General features: G+C 37.9%; 1 protein-coding gene across 1 annotated transcript in view; it reads right to left on the bottom strand.

Annotated features, from left to right (window-relative positions):
- The window catches only part of LOC124271244 (liprin-beta-2-like), a 152,918-nt gene that overhangs the window by 125,255 nt on the left and 4,327 nt on the right, over positions 1-23,336 (bottom strand). The window contains 1 exon segment of the mRNA XM_046706335.1: positions 22,394-22,578. Coding sequence (XP_046562291.1) covers positions 22,394-22,578 — 185 coding nt within the window.

Below are 23,336 nucleotides of genomic sequence, written 5' to 3'. Positions count from 1 at the left end.
AATACGACCGGTGGATCCGTAAAACATGAAGTAAAATTGGTCTGGCCTAACAGTAATATTTAGAGTCTTAAGTATAAACAGTAGTTCTAAACAGATTCCGGAAACAAGAGATAAATGATGTCATTCCAGTGTCATGCCATCTTCACCAATGATATCACATTACTCTGCAAAGCATACTGACATGATTTTATTGCAGTGTTTTTCTGAATCACTGGACAAAGACTGCTACTTCTGGCATATTTTACAGGTAAATAATCCATGTTTACATCAAACTGTTTACATCATGAACAAATGTCTTGTGTTTCAGATAATCACTGTCTAGAAATCACATAATTTACGTTTACAGTGACTAGGTCTGTCATCCATTTTCTAGTAAATGAAATCATGAAACGTAGTTTTCAACTGCGCATTATACATAAGGCGAAAATCAAGTCTTTGAATGGCATTTAGATAAAGATGTTTTCAGAACATGAAAGGGGAATGTGTTTTACTCAAATGATCATTACATGAGAAAATACAATAATTGTCCGCACAAAAATTGAAGACATATTGCTTTATACTCAAGTGCGCATTAATAAGATTACAATAATTCAATGGAGTTTGTTTTATACTCAAGTGCACATAACAACAAAATACAATAACTATATATATAGTTGTTTAACTTCTTTGAGTGGCATTTTAGAAGTTGGGAAGTACAATATTGAACAAACTTTACGTCGCAATCACGAAATAAAAGAAGCTGTTATCCATAAAGTTTCTTCAATATTATATAATTGTTTGTTAAATATAGACGAACCTATTACCTTTGAACAACACAAACAAAAACTACACAAACATAAACACAATCGTACCTGTCAACACATTAAGATTCTCCATTCTTCACAACTTCCACAAATATTCACATCATTTCAAAATAATCCTAGTTGTCTGGAAATCGTTTGTTTTCTTGGTCTTTGCTGGAAGTTGGTCAACGACTCTAATTACCTTCTCTCAGCATCAGTCAAGGTGTGACCTGTATGCTGTGCGCAGGTATTTGTCATGTTTGGAGAAGGTGATCTCGTTAAGGACAGGTAGATTTCACCTGTCTCAGGTGACGTTGGGACAGGTAGTTTAAATTAGGTAATTACACTTATGCATGTAGCGCAATGTGGAAGCAGCATTTACAACACACACCCACTTGTAGCAGTTGTGTACGTGGAGAGGTTTCCAAAGTACTTGCCGTCACACGCCATCTTTTACTTATTACAGAGTGTGCAGGCTCACCAAGAACTTCAACTTGGTTCAAGCTTGAGATATGATTATGCAAGATTTGAAAAGAATAATTGTAATAAGAATAAAATAAGAATAAACAATCTATATTTAACAAACTATGTTTACTGTGTGCGTTGTAGTTGGTTCAGGTAAGAAAGAAAACATAACAAGGTATTTGATGACATATAGATGCATATCAAGGGACACCAGAAATGGGCTTGACACATAGGTGTACCCATCTGGGGAATAGAACCTGTGTCTTCGGCATGACGATCAAATGCATTAACCACAAGGCTCAATATCCTGGGATTATTTTAAAAATTTTATTTTTATTTCTGCACTCCAACTTGCTGCTGACTCCAACTTTGGTTTTACCGCTGAAATTCCAGCAACATCACGTTAACACCAGAAATGGGCTTCAAGCATTGTGCCCATGGGGGATTCATCTTTGATATGTGCCAACGCTTTAACCATTAGGCTACCCCACCGCCCCCACTCCAACTTGAAATCAGCCATGTTAAATTAAAACTTAGCATGGAGCATGATAATTTATTGACTCTACTAACATGTTATTGTCCGTACTCAATATATTTTTCCTCCCTTGCGGCCATTTGATGTATTCATAAAACAGTGATAAGTATTCTAAGCGATTGTACACATTTACTGCTTAAGTGTGATCTCAAGTGGCAATTTACGTAATAATCACAACAATGACTTTGATGTCAAATAAATCAGTAATATTCACACTGTACATGCTTCTCCATAAAAATCATCATCACCCCAAATTGCCATAAATTACGTACGGTCCTGCGAGCCTGACCATATTTACGACAAACATGGGTTGCTTAAGAGAATTTCCAACCCAGATCCAGGTGTTTCAGTCAATATACACAAGAAAACACAGGACTCAAGCTATAAAGCTATAAATCATACATATAAATGAATGAAACAGTTAAACATATTTCACCAACAAATCCACAGCTTATCTGGATGTCTATTTGAGACATGTTAAAGGATAGACATCTTGGAAGTATGATAGCTTTGGGGGTCAATATCAGCACCAGCAAGGTGCAAGGGCGGTGAGGAAGCCTAATGGTTAAAGCGTTCGCTCCTCCAGCCGAAGACCTAGGTTCGATTCCCCACATGGTTACAATGTGTGAAGCCCATTTCTGGTGTCCTTGTCATAAATAAGTTGATTTCAAAGAAAGAGACTCACTCACTCGACTATTCATCCACTTAGATTTCTAATTGCCAGTGCACAACTCTGCAGAGCAATTGGTGTAATAAATGATTATGAGTCTATATCAAATTCCCAGATTATATGTAATGACAAGTTTTCCTACAAAAGGCTGAATGACTATTCATCCACATATTTCTAATTCAGAACAAAGTCTATAACCCAAGGTAATGATTACAAAGGCAGTGCTAAGATAGGGATTATTAAGAATATCATTAGAAGTAGTCGAGTGTTTTAATGTAAACAATCATCAAGAAAATGTCCCACTTATATCAACATATCCACTAATGATTGTTTTAAATGATACAAAGCTATGTACTCAAGTCTCTGGAGTTGATAACTGCGACTTTTAATGAGACCCTTTCTCTGTGAATGAAGTGGCTCTCACAAACTGAGGAGGGTCAAAGGTCATGTCGCTATGATGGCGAAGTACATCACATTTAAGACAGGCCGTATACATTACTGTCAGAAATGTAAACATGGACACACGTAGCTGACAGGGTACAGATATATAATGGCTGTACAACAACAAGCCCACACATTCAGCATGAGACAAATGGGAGTTCTTGATAAGTCACATGATAGTTTCCAATCATACTGTAGGGCTTTTAAAACAAGCAATCTACAGAATCAATAATTAGGGGTCTTGTCCGGTGAAACGAATTGGTTTTGAACTGAAATGGAAAGCTTCTAAATTACTTAGTGTCAAGACTGTCTAAAACATAACATATGAGTTGTCTCCCCTTACCTAATGGAACCAGGGTGCCGAGTTTTTGTTTCCTGTTAACAGACATACCAGTATGTTAAATGTCGGTGACCTGGTCATTTTGACTTCTAATGAGGAACAATGTTCACTTAAACAAAGAAGACAAAAAAGACCACCCTTAGTTCAGAAAGAACAACCGAGATAAAGTTTAAGAAGAAAATAGCATATTTGCTACCCCATGCCTCGGTGCACATCAGAAAGTTGTACACCATGTACAATAAAACATAGCAGTTTCCAAACTTGTCCCCCAAATTGAGTACAAGTCAATGGGACATCATTGGTTTTCTCCAGAATGCCTGATTTGTAGATAAGATATGTATTGCACAGCATTCCTTGAAGGAACAGCGGGAACATTCTATAAACTATAAATATAGTTAAATCATTTGGTTCAATGATTGTGTAAAAATAAGTACTAATCGTCTTTATTCATCTTCCTGTCAGTGGAAGCCAAGTCACCTCTAGAAAGTCATAACATTTTTAATAACTATAATATTAATTGGGCAAATCAAAGTTCTAGTCAGGGAATTGGTACTGACATTTATATCAGCATCAGTGAAAACCTACATAAAGTCCCTCTTATACAGAGTTAACCTGTAGTTGTTGGTTCAGTTGTGCAATAAAGTTGTCCTTTGTTATAATTATAGCACAGTCTTAACCAATTGTCAGCTGAGATACACTGACTGACTGAGTTTGGTTTTACGCCGCTTTTAGCAATATTCCAGCAACATCACAGCGGGGAACACCAGAAATGGGCTTCACATATTGTACCCATGTGGGGATTCGAACCCGGGTCTTCAGCGTGACGAGCCAATGCTTTAACCAATAGGCTACCCCCCCGCCCCAGTTGAGATACAAAGGGCACTAATTCATAAGCATGGGTTAGTTATCCCGGTGTAGACCTGAGGGCTAATACAATTCCAACAGTTTTTGAGACTCCAGACCTGCCGGTAAATGTAACAGGCTACACTATATCTCTTAATCTACTGGTGCTGTGTAAACCAATCCTTCAACAACAGTCTTTATGATATTTGTGATAAATATTTATTTTTGATTTAGTATCACTGTTGCAGGGGTGGAAATAACTTTAAAATTGCTAGTGTACTCCCGTACAGTGGCACATGTAAAATCACTTGCCCTGATAATATACTATACCGGCCATTTTCTTGTTGATATTTTAAATAAACAACATAATTAACATTGGAATATCAACTGGACACCGGTACAGTGTGATATACAAATTTGCTTGCCCGACAGAAAAAATCACTGGACTCGGGTGTCGGGCAATGGGTTATTTCCACCCCTGTGTTGTTTATTGTTGTAGTCACAATAATTGTTGTTGATGTTGTTGTTAATGTTGTTGTTAATGTCATCAGCACACTTATAGGACTGACTGACTGAGTTTAGTTTTACGCCACTTTTAGCAATATTCCAGCAATATCACGGCGGGGGACACCACAAACGGGCTTCACACATTGAGCCTATGTGGGGATTCGAACCCGGGTCTTTCACCACAAGGCTACCCCACTGCCCCACACTTATGGCCAAATATAGAATTGCAGAACCAATGCTACAGGGCAGCATTGCTGCTCTCACAGATGTCAATACTAGGCAACTAAAGAACAAGCTTACAGCAGCTGGACAAGTTTGCATGTTTCCATACTGCTAAAATATATCATGCCAAAGGTTAACAAAAGTTGATACATGGCTCTGTTGCTCACCAAACATTTTCAAGAATATCTGCAGCATAAAGATTAAAGTTCAACAGAATATCCTGACATGAAACACAGGATTTTAAATTCTTGCCCAATAGACAGCTTGACTACAAGGAACATTGGTTACGATTATTGGAGACTTACTGACTTAATATTCACTTGACCACTTTCAGGATTCTAAAATCACATAAAGGCAACCATTAGATAACTTAGATGCAACTCAACATGACTGGGTATTTTACTACTCCTTAAACAAAACTAAAATGTTATGAAAAAAAGCAAGATTTACTTACAATAGTTTGGAAGTGAGTGAAAGGTAATAAAATATCATTTTCCATTTATAACATACCAGCATTTAGAAACGATAGGGGAAATGAGAAGAAGAAATAGGTTTGACACAATGTATCATTGTGGGGAAATAAACTCAGGTCTTCGCTGTGTCGAGGTTAACACTTTAAACAGTGCTTTAAAAATTTCATTGAAAAATGGTTATCTTTTATCTTATCCTTTTTAAAACAAGAATAACACTGCATGTCATGAAAATAAAAGTCGGGTAAAAAATATACACTGGTTTACTCAATTGATTTGAATGATCAGATCCAAAATCAGTTTTGTGTGTGGTGTCGAGGCAGAGCCAAACCTTGAACATTCCTCTCTCATGAGGCCTGACGTACCAGTTGACTCGCGACTCGTGATACTTTGGTGTCAACATTCACACCATGTCGTCACCTCACACACTGCGACAGAAGGACCCTCATCTACCTGGTGCCAAATCTAAACACTACAACACTAGCAGGAGGATACTTGAATGTCAAACAAATCAGTTGTAAGTTTACGAAAAACATTATCAGAATATATAACACTGTCAAGACGAAATTCATGGCCTATACAAAGATGTCAGTTACTACTGTTATCAAACACTTAGAACATTGACCTACTGAATTACAAGTTCAACTGTTCACTACTACTCATTGAAAGCAGATTCTCCTATGAATCAATCATTCACGATCGTAGCGATCATAGTGCTCGACTATCGTATCTCCCATACTATAACTTAGACTTACAACAGTTTTAGCGCTAAGATCATTTTGTGAAACAGGCCCCTAATTGGTAAATCAAAGGTTTCAAATCACAATTACCACCTCTGATTTGAAGACAGAAGCTATGCTCTCCAGAGCAGGTTATAAAAAATGACTTAGGTTGTCAAGCAAAGTGACATGTCATCGTAACCCTCTGGTATGGACCATTGCTCATACTATTAATCACTGGATGTTTTAATCTCGGCATATTTTTTTCCCAACTCCCATCATGCACCAAGCAAATATCTTGTCTTATGTTTTACAGAGAGCTCAATGTCAGCAATGGCTACATTTGAAAACTGCAAAACCGTTCTATAGTAACCTTGAGTGAGTCTGGCTTTCCACTGCTTTAAGCAATATTCCAGCAATATTCCAGCAATATTCCAGCAATATCACAGCTGGGGACACCATAAATTTGCTTCACATATCATACATATTATAAAGGGCAATCGAAATAAGGCCTTTGTCACGACAATTGCACACAGTAACAACAATCTAACCCACTGCACCTAATAATTCAAATAAAGTAGGTTAAAATTAAATAAAGTGGGGGGAAAATATTGCCAGTGTTATCTCACATTTCATGAACTCTCCAAGCATCACTTGGTCAGATCATTTTGCACATGATGCAGTCACATGATCCAGCCAGAGAGGTTTCAGCAAACACTGAACAGATGACATGTTTGAAGTCATTATACCTTTAAAACACAGGCATGTGATTCAAAATACACCCAAAACTTGGCAAACAAACAATTCAGCGCAAACAGGGCCTATGTCCACCTACAATGGCGTGTTCATAACATGTTCTCTATGCTTCCACTGATGTAGTGAACACAAAACCTTGTTTCTAAATCCTTCTGTTCTGGCAGCTTGACCTTAACACTGCATGTACATAAGGCATGGGCAGGTTAAGGTGGGATAGGCTAAAGTTTTAAAGTACTTTCACAAGTGAATTTGACGAACATGGAAAATGACCACACAGACTTTCAAAGCATAGAGGAATTTATTTAAATAAATAAACCTTAAGTATCAAACTGAAAAAGGTTTTAACAATTTCAATGAAAAGGAAAGAGTAAACTACTTGAATTTGTTAGAGCTCTGAAGAAAAAATGAAAACTCATTCTATCCCTGCACACTTATGGCAGATTAGAGACCTACCTGATCACATCCACAACTCTTGTCATTGTGAGATTCAGGTTTGTGACTTAAGGATTTTACGAGAGCTTCACATTCATAAATCTCTTTAAATTTATATAAGGGGAGTGAAATGGGGACCAGTATTGCCTAAAGACTACTGCATGAGAAACTGATGTGCTTGTTTGTATGCCGTGAGTCGGTGAGAAAGAGCTGTTTTACGCCACTTTTAGCAATATCAGCGTTTAAAATTCCCGCCTGCCCGACCGTCCGGAATGGTCTATTTTCATCTCGGACGGTCAAATTTCAAAAGTAGCCTGTACGGTGGTCTGGTAGATATTTTTACCCCTAAGTAAATATATCATAATATCAGACAGGTTCTCGTATCGTCAGTTCGAGGTGTTTAAGGTATTATGAAAATTATGTTAAACTACATACGATTGTACAGTTCATGTTACGATAACCAATCATAACACATGTACTTTCAGTTTACCTAAACTCGGTGCATTGCCTGTTAGTGCTATGTAGTTCATTGCGATGCCGACAAACAGTGAATGGAACTTGCGCGAGTTGGAAATGGCAGTCACAGTTTGTTTTTTTTGAAAACCGGACAGGCAAGTTTGTATCCGGACTGGTAATTTTTTACAGTTACCAGTCCGGCTTGCTGGCTTGGAATTTTGGGAGTTTGTAACACTGGCAATATACCAGCAATATCATGGCAGGTGACACCAGAAATGGCCTTTACACATTGCACCATGTAAGGAATTAAACCATGGCCCTCAGCTCAACAAGTGAATGCTTTAACCATAAGCATACCCTACTGCCCCTGAGGGCTTAAGCATATCAAAACCTTGAAATAATATATCTATGTTAATGCTAACAAAAAATATGGTTGGTGAGCACAACCAAAACTGTCTTAGTTTCATGTATCCTCTCCTTCAGTAAGAGACCGCTCAAAATATGCTGCTGCTCATGCAGCAGTGAATGGGTACCCGTTAGGATGAGAAGCTAATGTCACTCTAATCTTACTAGCGCCTCACAGGAAACTTTGGTTCGTCCCAAAGAGTTTAAAAGGAAAATGATTACATAGTTATAAATAGTTTTTTCAGTTTGGCTGTTTGTGGGGAGAAGTATGTGATGTCTGCAGCTTCCCTGGTCCAGTGGAGACTGAGGTAGAGATATACTTCCCATCAAAAGTTTAGACTCACTAGTGTAAATATAGCCACTTACTTCAGGCAACTGTTCTAAACTAAATTTTGTAAAATATTCCATACTGTCTCAAGGTACGGTTTACAGATGTACTGATAATATATATTGTAAAACAAATTCATAATGTTGAAAAGATTATTAAAAAACAAGAAAAAAATTGTGTTCAGGGACACGGATGCCCCCGCTGCTGTAGGAAGAGTTCTCTACACTGAGTGTGCTCTGGTGATTAATTTCTACTAAATAAATATCATGGTTGATTATAAAATAAATATATCCAAAGTGTCCAAGGTAAATACTTATTTGTAAATGTATGTCACAATGAACTTACCACAGTACAATTAAACCTATATCATGAAGGTTCAACACAACCTATTATCATATAAAGATCAATAATTGAACAAAATTCACGAACAAGTTCAATAAACATCTATGCAACTATGAGATGCACACCTTTCGAGTCCCAATGAAACACATGTATAAGCTTAATCAATTCTGTTGAGCAGTTTTTGTGGAGAAGTGGATAGACTTAATCCCCTATTTCACTATCATCAGAGAGAAATTCAACAAAATTTATCTAAGTTCAAATGTCTCTAAACATGCAAAAAACTATAAAATACAAAAACAAAATATGAGATGCACACCTTTAGAGTCTCTATAAAAGATGTATGTAAGCTAAATGAGTTTTGTGCTGTGGTTTTTGAGGAGAAGTAGATAAGGTACACCCCCTGTTGTATGGGACGAACAGGATGAATAGAACCAAATTCAACTAAGTTGAAACATCTGTATAGCAACAAAATTAAGAAATTGGATGAACAAGGTATGAGATGCACACCTTTAGAGTCCCTACGAAAGACATGTAGAAGTTCATCCAATTCTGTTGAGCAGTTTTTGTGGAGAAGTGGATAGACTTCATCCCCTATTACACTATCATCATAGAGAAATTCAGCAACATGTACAATGTACCTAAGTTCAAATGTCTCTAAACTTACAAAAAACAATAAAACACAAAAACAAAATATGAGATGCACACCATTAGAGTCCCAAGAAAGCCCATGTATAAGTTCATTGAATTCCACAGAGCGTTTTTTGTGGAGAAGTGGATAGATTACATTCCCTGTTTCGTACGGATGGACGGACGGACGGACGGACGGACGGAGGGTAACCCTATATGCCCCCAGCCATATATGGCGGTGGCATAAAAAAATTGTGAATTCTAAACAAACCTTTACACCAAAACGCAGCATGTACGATATTTGCACATGCTTTTCAGCAATTTGATTCATGATCCTCGTGCAATTCATCTGCATAGGGTTTGCAGTTGGTCCCCCCAAGTTAGTGGAGAAGTCAATCTTCGATGTAATATATATATATATACATAACATATAGTGAGTGTTTTAAGTGAGTCTAAACTTTTGATGGGAAGTATATATTGGACTATGATTTCAAAACTGACTGATGAATCGACCAAGATGCCCCAAACAAACTTGGAACGACACATTATCAGCTTACCATCTCAAGCCCCACATCAGGCCATTTAACACAAGAGAATGTGATTATAAACTAATATTTTCATAGCAAGCCTGTGTCATAAGTGAGGCTAGGTTACAGCTGTTATAGTTTTAAATGTCTGGGTTTTACATCATTGCAGCTCATCTACCAATTAGAGAAACAGTTCCTCAGCCAAAACACTTTATATCAACATATAGTCTGTCATACAGACCCTGAAGCAAATATAACCAAGAAATCTCAACGCAAGTCTAGAAAATGTGGCAAGTCTAGATTTCCACAGCTTCAGGCTGAAAATGAAGAAAGTCCCTGTGCTCCTTTTTACTGTATTTACAATTTTAATTTAAAAACTTATATTTTCTGTAAAATATATTAATTTCAGAGACTAGCTGTTAGTCGAATCAACATACAAATGACACCTTTAAATTAAAAAATTGTTCAATCATTCACAGAAAACATTTAAATCATTTAAAACATTTAATAACATCCAAAGCAACACTCAACCCCAATCCCAAATCCCCAATCCACATGCATGTACTGGTTAAACCAGGATCTGTCTCTTTTTATTGGAAAGCTAACATTTTGACAAACAATTACCAAAATTCCCATCACAGACATGACCAGATAAATATTGTGGCAGTATCTGACATTATCAGACATATATCCCGACCACTGCTCTTGAACTCACTGCAGTTAAACCCAGATTAATAGGGAACCAGACACACTTGTGATAGCGATCCTCAAATTAGATGATAAGATGAATGTTTGTGTTGAATCAAAGTCAGCTGGTGTCGGCCCAGGCAGAGATGACATGTTATGCTGTACTGTAAACATCAGCCAACAAATTCACACCAATTGGGAGGTTTGCCAAAACATGCCTCATTAGAACCAAACTTATCACTGGCATACTCCAAGAACAGATGAAATTGTCCAAGACTTGCTGCCATTCTCCTCAAAATATCATCTTGGCAGATTTATACCAACAAATGTATGTATCTGACAATACAGGTGTTCTTATAAATCATTCCATGTACCATTAGACTATTATGACGGGGAGTGGGCGTGAGTGATTGGTGGACATGAATGAGTGAGTGGGTGAGTGAATTACATGTTTAGTACTTGTGTAAACCCCATTGTGTAACATAGGTGCTGACAAAACTAAAAACATGATAATGATAAATTTGGCATCTAAATGCTGATCATCGGCTTCTGGTGCACATAAGGGACACAACTTTGCACAGCAAACTGCAACCTTTTCAACCTATGCCACCAGGTGCATGTGTGGTTGATACATCCTAAATGACACATTTTAAATATTTGCCTGTGTTTATACTTACTATGAGGGCACATTTTGTACTATTCTTGAAAGAATATGACATGTTAATAAAAAGCTGCATTGTTTATTTGTTCATCATGCTACATGATGGTAAAAAAATAACCAAATGTGTTTTAAACCATATTGTACTGTTGTTTTAATGACAACAAATTACCCTTGCTATATAAACAAAAGCATCACAGGCATGGTCCTAACATAACAAAATATGCCCTTAAAAATAGTCTATGAATTAAAAGGTGAGGTGAGGTGAGGTGAGGTGAAATTGGGTTTAATGTCGTGCTTGAGAATATTTCGCTCATATGACGACATGTATGCGTGTGTATGTGTATGTGCGGCTGCTTGTACTAGCCCAGACTGAAGTTGGTTTTATAGTGCTAGCCCACTGAGATACCATCACTGTAGTGAAGCATGAATACCCCACTCAGACACATTATACTGACTCCGAGCCGACCAGTCCTTGTTGTACCCATTAATGCCGAACGCCAGGCAGGGACCAACAAGTACCATATTTTAACGTCTTTTGGTATGACGCGGTCGGGGATCGAACTCGCGACCTTCCGCTCTCCGGGCGGACGCTCTAACCACTATACCACGTAGGCGGTCAGTCTATGAAGTAAAAAGAAAGGGACCTGAGATTTGAGAAGGATATTTTCGAAAGTAAGAGCCATTGTGCTCATACATCTAATGATCTTGTTTCACGGCCCTGAAAAGCAAGTCACCACTGTAACACAAGACACATGCTTGTGTAAAGTGTCTGTATAATATTCTCTCAGTTCTACTGAAGGAAGGCTTGTATATTTAACATATGTAAATTTCAATTGTTTTCATCGAAACTAGGTCACAATGGCGCTCTCTGTTGCCACACTGCATGTATCTCATGACACATTACATTATTCATGCCTCTCAACAATTGACTCTCTGAGATTTATACCAGCGAACTGTCAACTTAAACATGTTCAAAAAAACTTTAAGTTTATTAACTGGATTAAAATAAGTCAAGAATTTGTATTTCACACTATATTTTAGTGAGTGAGTGAGTGAGTTGAGTTTTACGCCGCACTCAGCAATATTCCAGCTATATGGCGGCGGTCTGTAAATAATCGAGTCTGGACCAGACAATCCAGTGATCAACAGCATGAGCATCGATCTGCGCAATTGGGAACCGATGACATGTGTCAACCAAGTCAGCTAAACTGACCACCCGATCCCGTTAGTCGCCTCTTACGACAAGATAGTCGCCTTTTTATGGCAAGCACATGGGTTGCTGAAGACCTATTCTACCCCGGATCTTCACGGGTCCTATATTTTAGTGCAATATAACAATAATTAGCATCCTTGATATCAACATCAGTTTCAGAAAACACATCCTCTGTAATCAAGGGCATTATAAGACACTGAACAACTTCTCTTCTTGATTATATTGATGTGCTCCCTAGGGAGCTGAGAATGAAATTCAAAAGCACTTATTTACCAGGTCATTGACTATTAAAAAACCAAAGCATGACAACTGTCAGAATCTATGTGAAGCTATAGAAGTTACAATCACCGCAGCACTAAGATAGCTTAATGCAGTGGCACCCTGGGTAATATTTCAGTTGTACTGTTTTCATTACATATGTACATTGTCATCACAATTGTTGTTATATGTGATAATATTATATATGTCATGGTTGTTATCATTACTGGTGCTGCTGCGGCTACAGCTACTACTACCATGACTACTACTACTACTACTTCACATTTTCTTATGAAAATTTTGAAGCCGTTTAGAACTACTACCAGACAGTGTGACAGGGTAGTACAGTTGAGTGAGTGAGTGAGTGAGTGAGTGAGTGAGTGAGTGAGTGAGTGAGTGAGTGAGTGAGTGAGTGAGAGAGAGAGAGAGAGAGAGAGTGAGTGAGCGAGCTGAGCATGGTTTCACGCTGCTTTTAACAATATTCCAGCAATATTACAGCAGGGGACACTAGAAGTGGGCTTCACACTTTGTACCCATGTGGGGAATCGAACCCAGGCCTTCAGCGTGACTAGAGAACATTTGAACCACAAGGCTACCCCACCGCCCCACAGCCAAGTTGACAGGCCAGCATTCTGATTTATACCCCTCATTAATTTTATCACTACGGCAAATATCTAATACGTGTACAAATATGATGTGATATCAGTTGGTCCATGTCGGAGATATCCTGAAGGCACAGACTGTGTTTGTTCACGTGATTACTCTGTGGGGTTCGTGTACTCCGGGGCTCACTGTTACAACCCACTTGTGCATTTGGTGAATCAAACCGTATTACTTCAATTCCATACTTGAGGTCACTAGAATCAAATATTTAAGAATTTTCACAAGCATTTAATATTTAAACTCATCTGTAATTTATCAAAGCGATATATGCAAACTGGGATGTGCATACAAGCCCAGCAGTAATCTGGTTATGCAACGTGTCAGCTTGTCAAGTCCCCTTTCAGTGCTGTTAACAAAACCAGGTGGCATTTTCACGATGTATTGCTCGTTTTCTTTACAAAAATATCATAAAATGTTTCAAGCGATTGCATGATATGTTTGCCAGCCGTGGACCCCATTGTTCAAGCCGTGGACCCCATTGTTCAAGCCGTGGACCCCAAAAATGTCGGAGTCCTTTGCACTGAGACAGAAATCTCTGAGACGTAAATGTCTCAACTGGGTCCTGTTGCCAGAAACAGATATTGTTTAAAGGCCATATGCAACCACAAAAATCAAACATAACTAAACACAATTATCACTTATTCATGACATATAATATACATTGCTGATTATGAAAAAACATTTAAAAAAAATTATAAGCATACAATCGCAAATCAAAAGTGCAATATTTTGTACTTGGGTTTACTTCCCTCGAAACGAAGCACCCAGGATACCGAACCAACTCAGAGAGGGTGGGTGTGCACTCAAGGGTAATGAAGGCTTTCATTGGCTGGTTCATTTGCCGATGTCCTCACAGCTCATTGTGTGTGTCTATATGTTGGGTTTTGAAAATACATGCTCATTTTTTGTGCATAACATTTTGCAATCAACAGACATCATAACACGTCATGTGTACAAGTATCACACCTGTCTGTCTGTGTAATTACATAATGTGACAGAGACCGAACTCGGGTGCACGAGCCATAAATCAATGCGTTTTGTTTATGGTGTTATAGTTCAAATTGCATGTGGTCAGTGATGGAAGTCGCATATTGTCATTAGCATACAAGCAGGCAGACACAAAGGTGTCAATAAAACACAACATTGAGTTTTGTCTGTGACAAAGACATATCTATATCACAGTTAGAAATTCTGTCAATGCTAAATAATGACATTGCTTTTAAGTATCAAACTGAGAAAGTGACTCAGTAAGAAGAACGTGTGGTGAAATAGACAAATGAAATTATATAAACAGTTAAATCGGTAATCTACTGTCATAACCTATAAAAAGCTCGCGCCTGTGAAATATCAACAAAACATTAGAAAAATAGCTCACATCAAAGCCTTCACCGTGTACTCACCGCCAGCGAAGGTTTTCCGTCTTGAAATGTCGAACGCCTCACTGGTTGACACATAGATGAGTAGATCTAGATCCTAACAAAGGTTCTTTATGTAACGAATAGATTATTAACTATTTGTTTGGATTAGACTACTCCTGCTCACGACCTAATAATCCGGACATCCCGCTTCCAAGCTGCGCGAACCTATTCACTGCGCATGCGCAATGAGCGGGTTGTAGAAAAAAAAAAGTCATAGCAAAAATATTCATGGAAAAAAAGTCATAGATTTGGGTAGGAAAAAAGTCACAGGAAAAAAGTCATGAACTAAAAAAAGGTGATAATGTATTCATTTAACAAGTCATAACAACATTATCATCAACAGCACTACCCCATTTGAACCCAACTTATAAAATTAATGTAATCATTCAAGTAAAATACATGACATCATAAAATGCACTATCATCATAACACTATCATCTGCAACAGGGACCATCTGCAAAAGCACTACATTAGTCAGTTGTCCTAACTGATAATCCCATGAATCCATTAATCGGTGTGATATCGTCAAGCTGAAAGTAAGTTAAACAAACAATCGTGTGACTTATGACTTTTAATCCCATTATCCTTTAACAAAGTAAATAACTGGAGAACAGGATGTTTTATAATAGTTATTTTTCCTATGACTTTTTTTCTACGACTTTTTTTCCTATGACTTTTTTTCCTTCCACCAATGAGCGCAGCCCAGCCCAGCGCAGCACAGCTGTTGAAACCACTTTTCACCCCCAGCTGGGGTGAATTTAGTGAATCGTTTGAACTCTGATTTTCCGGGGGAGTTTTCATCGCGTTATTTTTCAATTTTATAAGTTGAATTTGCATTTTTGATGATTTGTATCTGTAAGTCCATACCGAAAGGTGTCAAAATCTGCAAGTTGTGTTTTACGTTGCATGTGACCTTTAAACAATGACCCATGGGTGTGCTACAGAACTCACAGTAACAGATATTGTTTAGAAAATGACCCAAGGATCTGTTACAGACTCCACAGTTACAGATATTGTTTAGACAATGACCCAAGGGTCTGCTACAAAGCCCACAGTAACAGATATTGTTTAGACAATGACGCTCAATGGCTTTGGGTGAAATTTGTCATAAATTTATTCAAGATAATCTAGACAGGAAGTAAAAATCTCAGAAAGGAATTTTAATTACCAAGAATATTATTTTTCCGCTTTATAGAAGTTACAAGGAGACTGGTTGCAGTCTTAATGTAAGTTATACCTTCTTTATCTTTTAATGTCCAAACATGCCTTCATTCAACATTCTTTAGTGCAGTGATAGCTTACATGCACTAATAGAAGTTATCCATTCAGCGAATTCATTAATATTTTGCAATCAAGTTTTTATTCAAAGGAAACGCCCAAACCATTTAGATGCTGATTTTAATCAAGTACAAATCAAACATGTTTTGGTAATAACTACCAAATTAATTGAAACTTCTGTATGTTTCATGGTATTTAAGTTTTTGTTTGACTGAATTACAACATGTTTATTTTTTAGTCACTATGTAACCTTTCCCTCACAAAATCAACAACACAGTTTCAAGGCGTACAAATATTATTGGAATAAAAAAGGTCGTCACTGACACGAATGATGGATTTGACAGAGAGAGGCTTCTCACCTTGCCAGATACCATGAGCTAATAGCTAAACCAAATAAACAACTTGTTGCTGACACTTTGGAAACAAAAAATAATAGCCTTACCTCTCTTCGTCGCCGTGGTAATGTCTGATAAAACAGGTAGTGGTAGTCATGGTAACCTCTGTAATCCATGGCTCTGTCTCCCTGTTGCTGTGGTCTGTTTGTTTACAGAGTTGTCAAGGGATGATCTAATTGTATAGCTGAGAGTTACCTTGTTTGAGTTTACATCAACCCCAGCTTCCCAGAAACAAATTCAGATATTTTTACCCTAAATGTTTAGCTTAGCCGGTCAGCTGTTGAAAGTAGCAATTGCAAGGTACAATGGTTAATGCTGCATAGTAGACATTTGAAATCAGTTCACCTTCTGTTTAAGTGATGCCGCTGAGGAGATCAGGAAGTGAGGAAATAAATTTTTAATTTCATCTGAATAAAAAACTGGAACTGCTTTTTCAATTTCTATTTAAATAAAAAAAACAAATTTTCATCACTTTGAGACTGACACAACGACTGTTACTGCTCTGACAGAACCTGACATCCTGGTAGGTACTGCTATTTAAGAATATGGAAACAGTCCTCAAGGGTTATCGCAAAGAATCATCTCATGCCATGTATCTGGTTATCCAATTACATGTTTCACCTCTTTGATTCCGTGAGGTATAAATGGTAAGTCACTCTTCAAAGATAGGTACTGGACCGTAAATTTCAAGGCACATCGATTAACGACTCCTCCAAAGCTGATGGCAATTTCAGCTGATGTATTTATAGAAGGTGCACATGTTGCAAGTCGGAAGTGTATTTGACGAAAATATCCCCATCCGCAAGTGGTAAATGAAATGGCGAGTGTTTAGTTAAGCCAAATAAATGTCCAAACACAGGTGAGCCAAGGAATCCCAGCAATCTGTCAAAGTGTTTCACAAGTAACATTTGATCCTATACAGCTTCAATCTTGTGAATTCCTCATCCACGGACACCAAGATGTAAAACCACCTTCACACAAGTCCAGTAAATTGGTTTTCAATCAACCAATGTAAGAATGGAAATATATATGACTATAGCTGATCTATATCACAAAAAAACTCAGTAAATTGTGCTTCGGTTGCTATATTTTTGTCAGATTCAGAATTGAGAAAATTGGTTGCAGTTAAAAATCAAATAACTGAAATCCGATTATAATTAATCTGAGATTTGTGCCTTTTTAAAATAATCTCAGCACAGGTCACAGTTGTGAGTCTGCTCTGAGCTCCTGTAGCCGATATTGTGATAGTTCGCTATCATGGAAACAGTAGGGTGTTAGCTGCAGGGAGATCTTGATAAATAGCAGGTGCTTGTTGATCACAAATGTCACTCACGAAGTGAAATGTGGGGAAATACATTAGTGATCAACACTTTCCGTACAGCACTTTCTTCAACAGTTTCCATATACCTGCTCCTTGGTTTCCTTCCGACAACAGTCCTAATACCAAAAAAGGTCATTTTTTAAAGTCTCCATCATAAAGAATAAATGAAACCCACAACCACCTTCACCACTACTCTTGACGAGACAAACAGTTTCTGACAGGAATATGACTTACAAGTCCTGAAATATGGAAATCCTTTCAAGGATAAAAACTTTGTTAAAGTTTCTGCCACGGTTCAGTTGCATAAATCCAACCAGGCGCAATATACTAACTGAAGATGTATGACAAGGATCATAAAATCACTGCCTCGATCTGAGCTTCCGGAATTGTTTGATGATAATTGCTCCCACAAAAACACAGCCATATCACGAGCTCCTCAGAGCATTAAGTCAAGCCATGGAACAAGCCTTGAATAGTGGCGGTATGATTTTCTGCAACAGTGTAATTCCTGGAATGAGGCACACACTCCGGTCCTGCCCAGCATATGAAGCTTATAAAACTAGCGCTGGGCGACTGAAAAACCAGCAGAAAACATCCCAGTTGAGAGGGGTTTGGATAATGAAGTGGTTGTGCCAGTGTTTATGTAGCTGGCTACCATCAGATCCTATTGGGATGGCCTGCAGCCGGAACATGGCTGTCATCAATTAACCTTCACACCACTGGAGGCAAAAGTCCTTTCATATTAAGTAATAATAAAGTTATTAAATCACCCAAAACATAAAGAATGAGTATTTACTTGAATCTACATGAAATTTCCTTTCAACTGAGTACCCATATGATGGTTTGACAAAAATATATCTGAACCTCACTGAACCAAATTGTTTGAAGTTTCATGAGTGGGTATTTGTTTCAAAGAAGAGAAAAAAATGTTTTCACTAGAGTACCCATAAAAGCCTTTGCTTTTAAAAGTCACAATATAATAAACTGTTTAAAACACCTCATTCATATGTATATATTTTCAGCATCTAAATGGTTAACAGGCCAAAGCACCAGACTCCTAACATACCTCAGCCTCTTGGCACAAGGAACGCCTGTGATAGTCCTAAAAAGATATCTCTGAACTGACACCAATAAAATGTTAAGGTAAGAGGAACATTCGTTAATAAGCCGCCATTGAGATAAGACGAAGTACTTCTGATTACGTTTGTCAATAAAATGTTACAGAAGAATTCTTGTGAAAGGACGTTAGCAGAAAGCTAATCAATTTTCTTTGAATAACACATGACTAGATTGATAGTAGACAGTAATAACCTGTGTTAAGTGAAGCATGAAAATTATAAGTTAAAATAGAAGGAAGACTTTATATCCAACAAACCAATGCATGAACCATCACATTTCACATCAGTTATTCTTTACAATTCAAGGTTCTGGGATAATGGGTATTAGCATCTATCAATACTGTATCTTACATCCTCAGCAATTTATGTACCTCAACACAACGTTATACGACACTTGCGACAATGCACATCATTAGTCAACAGTGACTGTTGCTACTAATTAATGACAATGTCCATCATTGGTGCCTGTTGTCACTTGACATGATCACAATACGATGACGTCACTTTGGCAACTCCACCCACATGGATGCACCTGGTACCAGCCTGCTACTTGGAGTCAGTTCATTCTGACGTCATGTTGGAGTTCAGGCCAATCAGTGGGGTGCTCTTCCTCGACAAGGCAATAAATGATACAGGCCTAAATCGACTGACATAAACACCTTACACAAAATCCATTGTTTATAAGACTGATATTGATTATGCCACAAGATTCCAGCCATGCTGTTTGCTTTTTCACTAATATGACAAATAGTCAAGTCTAAACCAGACAATCCAGTGACTGATACTGGACCAAAATGTCATCTCATGTCGTGAAGTGAGTGAGTGAGCTTAGTTTTATGCCGTACTCAGCAATATTCCAGCTATATGGCGGCAGTCTGGACCAAACAATCCATTGATCAACAGCATGAGCATCGATCTGCACAACTGGGAACCGATGACATGTGTCAACCAATTCAGCAAGACTGACCACCTGATCCCGTTAGTCGCCTCTTACAAGCATGGGTTACTGAAGATCAATTCTAACCCGGATCTTCATGGGTTGAAGTAATATGAGAGAATCAGGTGTTCTATAAATTGTTTTGAGAAGTGTATAACATAAGCAAGTTGTCTTGACCCAGCACATGAGCACCACTCAGCCACGTGTAGGGCTGGGACGATTCACCGATGTATCGATGCATTGCGATACATTTAAGTTTGAGACAGCTATCGTATTGTCGACTAATGTATGGATACAAAATGATACACAACTTTTTTTTGAAACAGTATTATCTTAAACATGTTACAGTACTTATTTAGAGAAAAATACACAAGTATGATGGAGTTACTTGTTTGTTTATTGCAATAGTGTTATTGTCAAACACAAATAACTGGGAAAAATCATTTGAAATCTTGATACCGCGTCATTCTTTCAAGGTGTATCTATCGTGATACGTATCATATCGCAGGTAAAATATCACGATATGTATCGCATCATGACATAGTGTATCGTCCCAGCCCTAGCCATGTGTCTCCACACAGACACCATTTCGATATATCTCTGGTTAATAGGTTCATAGACAGCTTTTTGCCTCCCATCACCCGCTTATCAAATGACATCTCTGGATAGGATATAGAAGATTGCACCATAGCGCAAGAAATTATCTAAACAGATCCTTCAACCACGCATGTACTTAAGTAACTTCTCCATCAGTAATTAACACACACAGCTGTGTGGCTTTAAGGTTTGTCAATAAGGCACATCAAACAATATGGACATACAGTTAATTAATTAAATATCTATCCCAACTTTTATACTTTCCGGTATGGTCATCAAACCTTCACCGACACCCAATAAAAATTGTGGTTTGATGTTTTGACAGCAAGACTGACTGTCAGACTGAGTTTGGTTTTACGCCGCTTTTAGCAATATTCCAGCTACATCACGGCGGGGGACACCAGAAATGGGCTCCACACATTGTACCCGTGTGGGGATTCGAACCCGGGTCTTCGGCGTGATGAGCTAACAATTTAACCACTAGGCTACCCCACTGCCCCTCTTTGATGACAAGAACATTAGTATAGTGCTAGGAGAGCAATAACATATCAACCTAACCAACAAACTATGTTATCAGCCAAAATGGGACTTCCTGTTATGTGGACAGGTATTAGAAATGACTACATCCATTTAATGCTTTATGATTGAGAGTGCCATCGTTAAACATTTTAAATAGGATGCAAACAATGTTTTGATTCATTTGATTCAAGACAAATTTATTAAATGAATCATATATTATTTAGAAACTTTTAGTCGTGCCACCTGGGTACACTGAATTTTTTTTATCCGATTCCATTCAATATTCTTTATAGTTTGGGGTCCAGTCTGTCTATCTAAAACTTACAGTAAAAGATTCTGTTAAAAGTACTGCTTCAGGCTGCTTTGCATATAGACGTGTGGTGACCTAAGCGTGTCACATGTCACGTGACCTCGTAACAGTAATGTTCATCAATGTAAGGGAGACGTAAGCACTCCTCTCCAACATGTGCTGCTGCAGAGTTCATGTATAACATGGTCGTGGATCATGGATTGCATCTGAACCATCAATACGGATCTGTTACATGCTACACTGGGTTATCATGCAAATGTGATAACATAAAACTGGCCTCTTCACATTTTTAAGGAGCATTTGAAGGAAAAATGTACTGGCAGTTCCGATTCCCGATTGACAAAACAACTAAAACTGAAACTGAAATTTGGTAACAATCTACCTGCAAGTATGATCCCCTGTTTGGACCAATGAGTGAGTGAGTGTAGTTTTACGCCGCACTCAGCAATATTCTAGCTATATGACGGCGGTCTGTAAATAAGTGAGTCTGGACCAGACAAACCAGTGATCAACAGCATGAGCATCGATCTGCGCAATTGAGAACCGATGACGTGTCAACCAAGCCAGCGAGCCTGACGACCTGATCCCGTTAGTCGCCTCTTACATTGTTGCATGGCTATTACATAAGTACATAGTGCTTCTTCACCATGTTTTGTAAAGGTGAAGTGATACACAAAAACTTTGATGCGTTGCGATAACTGGTATTAAAATGATATCCTGCATCTGGAAGCTTAATGATACAAAATAAATACACAATGAAAGTATAACCCTATCAAAGTAGAGATTAAAAATAAATTTTACAAATCAGCTGTTTGGGATAATTTTGACTTTCGTTATTTTAACACGTTAAATGTGTGACTCAGACTCAAGACAGTCAACGGATAAGAAAGTCTGGTGCGATTTTTTCACTCATTGAAAACAAAAAATTGTGTTGTTTTTCTGGCATCTCTGATTTTTCTGATATCTTTCGTATCTTTGCTTTCAGTTTCGCTGCACCCAAACTGATTAGCGTGATGAACACACTCAGACGCTGAAAGCTTCACAACAGCGGAGAATTCCATGAAAATAAGATTCTCCTGTGAACCAGCCAAACATGTCTAACTCATATCAGACTTGAAGCAGGTCAGAATACTTCAGTGAACAGCTCCTACCTGTGGCCTTGGCGTGACCCTGACATTGACTTCTGAGGACGAGGAATCCACTGATATGTTATCCGTTGTCTTCCTTAAATCTTCCACCAAGGGTGTGGAACTCTTCTCTATGGCGTGCTTGTCTGTCAACCACGAATCTCCGTTGGTTTCTGATGATCCGTTCATATGGAAATCAAATTTGGTGCCTAAAATCATGATACAAATAATTAATGGTGGAAACATACTGAAACAAAAGGTTCGATCAATTGATAAGTGGAAATATAGTTTTCCAAGCGGTTAAAGAGGCCTAACTGTCACGATCTATTCTGGAATGGGGCCAAAGACATGAACATACGGTCACTTGACGTTTACCTTTACATCATTGGTCACGTTTTGAACAATCATGCCTTTTACAGATGAAGATTTTCATGCTAATAGAAAATCAGTCATTGACACTGATGTATTCTTTGCCAAATTTTAACTGACAGTTACACATATTTGACATGCAATTCTACATTAGGACCCCCCAAAATATATATCTTTTTCCAGTAACCCCCCGACCCTAAATCTTTTTTTAACCAAGTCAATATCATGACTGGAGCGCACTTCAACTCATCATTTTCATCCAAATCGAGTATGATGTTTTCATGTTTTTCAGTGTACGTAGGATTAAAATGGATTGCACTAAATTGGCTTAATGGGCTCTCACTGACAAAATCTGCAAATGAATAACATAAATAATGATTTGATATAGAAATCTTTCAATGTTTCATCACAAGGCATGGTCACTACATGATATGGTATCCTGGAAGACATTCTCAGGTGCCCACCTGGTGCTACTTATAAAAAAAATTAAAAAAAAAAAGAATAAGAAAAAGAAAGAAAAAGGATATAAAAAAGTATTAAAAAAAGATACAAATTGACCCACCTACCCTATTTTTAAAAAGCATGTAATAGGAAACGG

This window comes from Haliotis rubra, unplaced genomic scaffold, assembly GCF_003918875.1.
Source record: "Haliotis rubra isolate DU_JTF1 unplaced genomic scaffold, ASM391887v1 Scf159, whole genome shotgun sequence".
NCBI lineage: Eukaryota > Metazoa > Mollusca > Gastropoda > Lepetellida > Haliotidae > Haliotis > Haliotis rubra.
This window is presented reverse-complemented; position numbering and strand designations above follow the sequence as displayed.